Source organism: Clytia hemisphaerica, unplaced genomic scaffold (genome assembly GCF_902728285.1).
Source record: "Clytia hemisphaerica strain Z4C2 unplaced genomic scaffold, Clytia hemisphaerica genome assembly, whole genome shotgun sequence".
NCBI classification, from domain to species: Eukaryota; Metazoa; Cnidaria; class Hydrozoa; order Leptothecata; family Clytiidae; genus Clytia; species Clytia hemisphaerica.
Genome location: NW_027104433.1, coordinates 1,833,009 through 1,839,679, shown reverse-complemented (window position 1 = coordinate 1,839,679; position 6,671 = coordinate 1,833,009). Strand labels below are relative to the sequence as shown.

The 6,671-nt window shown below is 35.6% G+C and overlaps 1 protein-coding gene across 1 annotated transcript; it reads right to left on the bottom strand.

The window, feature by feature from the left end:
* Nucleotides 1-4,737: 4,737 nt before the first annotated feature.
* LOC136820664 (melanocyte-stimulating hormone receptor-like) lies at nucleotides 4,738-6,147 on the bottom strand. Its single transcript, XM_067076861.1, has one exon. It carries the CDS (start codon nucleotides 5,838-5,840, stop codon nucleotides 4,842-4,844), a length of 999 nt encoding a protein of 332 aa, XP_066932962.1. The 5' UTR covers nucleotides 5,841-6,147; the 3' UTR covers nucleotides 4,738-4,841.
* Between the last annotated feature and the right edge of the window lie 524 nt (nucleotides 6,148-6,671).

The window sequence follows — 6,671 nt, the reverse complement described above, 5'->3', positions numbered from 1 at the left end:
ATGTTTTTAAGTCTCCAAAGCCTTAGAATGTTCTTAGAATGTTCTTAAATTTTTGGGCCTCGAAGCCTTATGTTCTTATATAGTTTGTTCTTATAAAAAAAAAACGTGTATAAAGGAAACCAAACTTTTAAAAGGCGGTCACGCCTTGCTTTCCACGTGAGTTTTTCTATGATTTATTGAGTATCTTGTGGATGTTGAGGGGAATCTGTTTATGACTCATGAAATATTTTACTACTTGCTACCTACTTGCTATCGAAAAATCCCAAAAAGGCCATAAATATTTGAAAGTGAGGTCTCATTGTAAAGCTTTTGTGAACTACTCCGATAAAGAAAGACAACCCCGTTCTAACAGACCTACAAGGACCCCCCCCCCTCAAACTGGAAAAATTGGCCAAAATGCCGTCCATAGTGGAAAGTTATACTCCAATTTTTGTTCCCACTGAATATAATCAATTAAATCAATCCACCTCACTGGAAAATATTGCACTTTTTTTCGAATTTTCTGACTTGAAAAAGTTGGAATTCAAATCCCTAGCCATAGAAAATATGGTAATATCAATCATCCTCATTAAGTTTCGGTCTGTTATTTTTACCCCCACTACCTGAAAAATCCTACCGGACCTGTGAGAAGGGGGTGTAGAAAGTAAAAAAGAATGGGTTTTTAGAATTCGTGGAGCAAGATCGGCCTTTCATTCAAATGAACAAAATTCGTAGACTAGTAGGTGATAGTCATCAATGAAATCGAGTTTTATAACATAGTCTATAGCGAAGGAGGGGTCCAAACTGGGGTTAAATACCTTCATAGATTGTTTATCTACCAATCAATCATAAGTTAAAGATTTTATTTTTACATAAGTATTCTCGTTTCATTCCAGATACATGTTTCATATCAGTGTCTGCCTATTGTTATATTGTGCTGATAAAAACATTTTTCTTGCTCCACATCCGTGTCAATTCAATGTGAACAAGTGATACTTTTATGGACCTACCTGGTTATGCGTTTAACACATTTATAATTGATATCTACATGAGCGTGACCATTAAACAATCATTCAGAACACAAATAGTGACGATCTATCAAAATTAGTCGTTTGTTTCTTATAAAAAAAACGTTTAGAAACCAAAATTTCATGCTCTTGAAATATTCTTTCAAGACTTGGTGAGGAAAAAAAACGTCACATTCGAGGGTTTATAGTTATGCATCTTTGTGCAAAAAATCATAAAGAATCAAAGAGCCAATCTCGAGAAAAGCTAATACATAAGTAATTGATAATGTGCTTATAAATAAATACCGAATTTGGCCAGTTTTTCTATAAAAACACGCCAAGAAACCAAAATTTCATGTCTAAACACACACATTCTTCAAAAGTAAGCCTTCATGAGCAAAAAAAAAACATATATCTCATAAAAAAATTGAGTAATTTAACTAAGAACATTGATGTATGCTTAATAATAGTGATTCTTATAGATAAACATGCGTTTTTTGGGCCAACAAAATTTTTTTGAAAAAACCTGCTTTAGCCATACTTTACCTATGATGGTACCCTACTTTCATGCAAAAAATCAGAAGAAGTTAATGATCCAATTTTTCACAAAGTCCAAAAAAACCGTATTTTAGCCGTTTTTTGGCCCAAATTTGCCCAAAATTTTTTTTTTTGGAAAATCGGGCTCCGTCACATTCGAGGGTTTATAGTTACACATCTTTGTGCAAAATATCAGAAAAAACTAATGAGCCAATCACGAGGAAAGCTAATAACGAACGAACGGACGAACGGACAAACGTTAATTTATAGGACCTCCATCCCACCGGGGTAGGTCCAAAAAGCTTGAAACAAAACCTTAAGAATATAATATGTGAGAAATACCGAAAAAACTCCCCCCCTTCCATAAACTTTTACCTCTATTTACATGGAACGGATGATAGGGGGATTACAATTCCGAATGTAGCAAGGATAACTCTAAGCAATAGTTGCTTAATCTTTTCACTTTCGCTCATCAAAAAACTTTTCGATTATCAAATTGCATAATTTGTTCGTGTTTCACCGATACTATCCGGAAGAAACTCCTGGTCTGGAAAAACTTTTTCAATCACGTGATCTAATTCTTCACTTGGGATTGGGCTAATTGCTTATCACATGATCAAAAAATAATGAAAACAATAAAGACAGAACAAGAGTCTTGCAGACGTGGGTTTCCCATGCAGACCATTGTTTCATAACTTTTGAGGGAAACGGATTACACAATTTATTGTAATTTCCTACTCTCAAAACGTCTTAAAACTCTCTAAAGCCTATCCAAACGTCATTTTAATAGAGGCGTGGCTCTATTGTCGAAAGGGAATGCAATTTTTTTACCTTTTCCAAAGTTGATTACGCAGTGGATTATATTTATTTCCCCTCTTTATACACTAGTGAAATGTGATTTTTAATCTTCAACTGCTATTTTCAGAGTGTAAAAAGACAAAGTTATTAAAAGTAACATAATAAAAAATCGGCGATGTTATCGTCCGTGTAATATATTATTTTGATATTACGATATAACATAGTTGTATATTATAAAACGTAATATGTTGCGCGGCGGAAAATAGAATCTGTGTTTATAATATTTAGCCCCTCCGTCTTTTTTTCGCCTGCGCGGAGAAAATTTCCATCCGACTGCTAATTTGCGTGTTTGAGGTTATTCTTTATTATTCGAATTCGTTATAGACTATAGTATAGTCTAGATGTTATTATGATGTTGGTTTTGCAGAGGTATGCGATTTAGACTACAAACGGGCACCTGAGAGTAAGAACGCGTGAATTCTGTTATGGAGATAAGACGAAAAGCAGGGCTGGAGAAAGATTAAGACGATTTTTCAGGGAATGATAGAGGCCCCAAGCGGCACCCCTCATCACGCAGCGAATGATATCACTCAAAACGCTGGGAACCTCATCATGGATATGCGAAGGAAGTTAAGTCCAAGAAATATAATATTGAGAAATATCACGTGGTTTATTTTTATGCTTAACTGTGATGTACATAGGTTATATAAGACCATCTTGTTACATCATGTACTAGACAAAACAGCGTTTACATAATAGTGGTAGTGATTTGTCTTAAACTATAGCATAACCTAGCGCCAGACAATCTCTCAAATGTTTAAAAGTGCTGCACACGTTTATCGTTTCTTAGTTTGGCAATGAATTTTAATTCTTTTAGTATTACACTAAGATGTATCGTTTAAAACTGAACGAAAGTTGGCTTGGCAGTACAAAATGAATTTAACGGACACGACTTTAAGTTAGCTTTAGCTTTGAAGGCTTTGGAGACTTCAGTTAAGATACCAAAAGAACGCTTTTGATGACGTTATATTACATAAGAACACATACTAGTTATTTTCATCAATATTGTATATATGAAAGAGAAAACCAAATATTTTTGAATTATTGAGATAAGAATGATGATTGGGGAATATTGACAGACGATACAAGTTTTTTATAAGAAACAGTAAGTTTTGACTGAAGTTCAGCTGCTCTTAGTTTTTCGTTGTCTTCATGTTTAGGTGTTTCTTAGACGATCCTATCGTCTACACAAGATCACTTAAAAAGGGAATAATAGTTTAGGAGGTGGGAAAAAATTCGTGAACGGGCAGTTAATCCAGGGCGGAGTAAGCAGTGGCGGAGATGGTTACAGCGTTTGTTCCAAACTCTACCGCCACTATATTTTTTATAAACCACCCTGACTCTACCACGCATTGATTACTATCCCTCCAACGGACGATAGCATCGTCTAGGTGTTTCTAAAATGTTCTTAATATGCTTATTCCATTCACCCATGGACTAAAAATATGTTAACGTAGCCATTTCTGAAATTTGAATCTGGGGTTGTTCTTAATACTTTCGTTCTCAGGCTTTTTCTCAATCGAGCCTTGTTTTCATATAAAGTTGTTCTTTTAAAGACGTGTTTTTTCTGGTGATAATAATCAACAACAAATGTTTTTAAAAGGTTTGAAGCTTAAAAAATTTACCCATGTTTTGACGTAAATAACGGATGAAATGTAAAATTTGAAATATCATGACGAGATCGAAACCGTGATCTTACTATACTATGATGTAACTATATTGTGATGTAATCATAACTTTTCTCTAGTCTAGCATGCTAGACGACTAAAAGAGAGCAGGTTAAATAGTTATACACTGTAAGGATGTGTTTGGGGACTGCTGAATTGCATAAGTCTGATATTTCTTTATAGTTTTGACTCGCACCCGTTTTGATTAGTTTTCCGCATCTCGGGCTCATTTCCAGGTTGCTTCAATAAAATAAAATATGAAATCAAACTACACTGTAAGGGTCAGAAACTTTTGATAGAATGCACTGTAAGGGTACCTTCTCACTGCTCAAGAGCTGCACTGTAAGGGCCCGATTTTGAAAGCCAAATTTTTGGTGGCACATACCCTCGTTTAGAAATCAAGTGCCCCCCCCCCCCCCGGGGGCTTAGCATACAAGTTATATACTTAGAGGAGAAAAGACAAAGAAACTTGAGAAGTTAATCTTCGATTCTGGTTCCTTACAAACGTAGGAGGGAGTTAAAAATAAATCCCGTGAATATCCGATCGAATAACCAGCTTTAGGAATTTTATAAGCTGATGTTTAAAAAAGGGAAAATAAAGGTTATCTTAGAAAACACGAACCATTACGATTCCTTGTCAAGATAAAAATATGTTGGAAACAATAATTTCGAATTCAGATTTTCGGATATATAATATATCATCAAAAATAATAGCAGCAAAAACTATACAAAGAAAATTGACGAGACATAACAAAATTTTGAGAATCTTCTTAAAAATTTAAAATTTATTAGATCACACACTGACTCTCTTAGGAGCTGTGTTATCGAAGCTCCTTTCTTTTTTCGGCGAGGTCGATAAGACCAAGTTCCGTAATGTTTTCCTGACCGTCCTCTGTCGGTATCCGTATAATAGTGGATTCATAAGTGATGAAAGAAAAATAGTGTGTAGACTCATGTCTAGAAGAAAGCTAGGAACCAAATCTGGTCTTCCAACTACGTCAGCCATCAGGTTGATGTATATTAGAGGAAACCAACACACAAAGAAGTTCAGAGTCAAACTCAAGATGGTAGCAGCGCTGCGAAAGTTCTCTTTTAAGTTTTTACGATGTCCATTTCTTGGTTGTTTGTCCGTGATATTTTCCACGTGGTTCCCAGTGATGAACTTTAGTTGCCGTGTTATCTCCATAAAGATATACACATAAATACAGATGACCACAACTATCATCAGTATTATGGAGATAATGATGGCACTAATGTAAATGCGTCTAAAATGAAAAGTGTTCTCATATCTCGGTCCCATTATTTTCGGTAGCGTGCAAAGTATTGTTGAAGATAGCCAAATGACAACAAGGGCTAATTTCAATCTATGATTTGTGACAAAGTTTTGATAGCTCAGCGCAAAACGGACACCAAGAAAGCGATCTAAAGAACACGCCATAACATTAAGGAACGAGCTACTCAAAACAAACATGATTGCAGGGTTAATAAACGGATGGACTAAACCCAGGACCAGAATCATCGGCAACAAAACGCTGCCGTTGAAAAAGTCACTGACCAGAAGACTAAAAACCAGTATATTAGACGGGGTCCGTAGTTTTTTACTTCTGTAAATGACAGATAATAACAAAATTGTTTCAAATGCAATGAAAACAGCAACTGGCCATAAAATGTATTGCGTCCATTGATCTATTTCAACTGGTTGATTAAATTCTTCCAGCCTTGTGAAATTCTTGTACGGTAACGACAGTTGATTGTCATAATCAGTGATTTCCGTGGAACCAATATCGGACATCGTAAGCGTGTACAAGATCGTAGCAGCAATATCAATAGGTAATAATAACGTAAGTACGCTTCACGGCAACGGGTCGACGGGAGATCAGCAATACAATAAATGTCGTTAAAACCTTGCCTGTGAACACTCTACTGAGATAATCTTCACTTAATGATTAAGCCTGGTTTACCGAAGTGAATGATACTCAACCTTATATATAGCCTTCCTATCTCTTTGTGGTCAGTATTCTCCCTTGTAAAAAGAAAGCAATTTACTATAGTCGCTTTTATCTTCCACAGATGCAACAAATATAAAGCACTAACAAAAGAGCCTTTTTCTCTTCTTTACCTTTTAGCTTTTTGCGAAGAAGAATGAAAATAAAGATTTTCTTTTTGTCACTAAATACATACTTGATACTATTTCTTTCTTTAACAACCCCCGTATTCTCTGCTTGAAAACATCAATTATTCTTTATTATATCGTTTCGAAAAAGTAGTTTCTAAGGGGGTTTGTCCTACGCATTTTTCCTAAAATTTTCCTCTTTTTTGTTTTTTCCTTTTTTGCTTTTATTCTTTTCCTTCTTTTTTTATAAGAAAATATAAAGTAAAGAAATATTGAAAATTCTAACAACTTAAACAATTGTACCCTAAGGGAGTTATGGTAGCAAAAGGGGTGAAACTTAAACAAAAGGGATACAGAACTAGTTCATAGGGCCCCTTTTTGACCGGACGTTTCCCCGACAGACAATTCCCCGACGGACGTTTCCCCGACCGGACATTTCCCCGACGGACTTTTCCCCGAACGGTCGGGGAAATGTCCGATCGGGGAAACGGCCGTTCGGGGAATTGTCTG

Bases quoted from the DNA above. Each gene is read 5' to 3' on its own strand.
- LOC136820664 (XM_067076861.1), bottom strand. From the start codon at position 5,840: ATGTCCGATATTGGTTCCACGGAAATCACTGATTATGACAATCAACTG.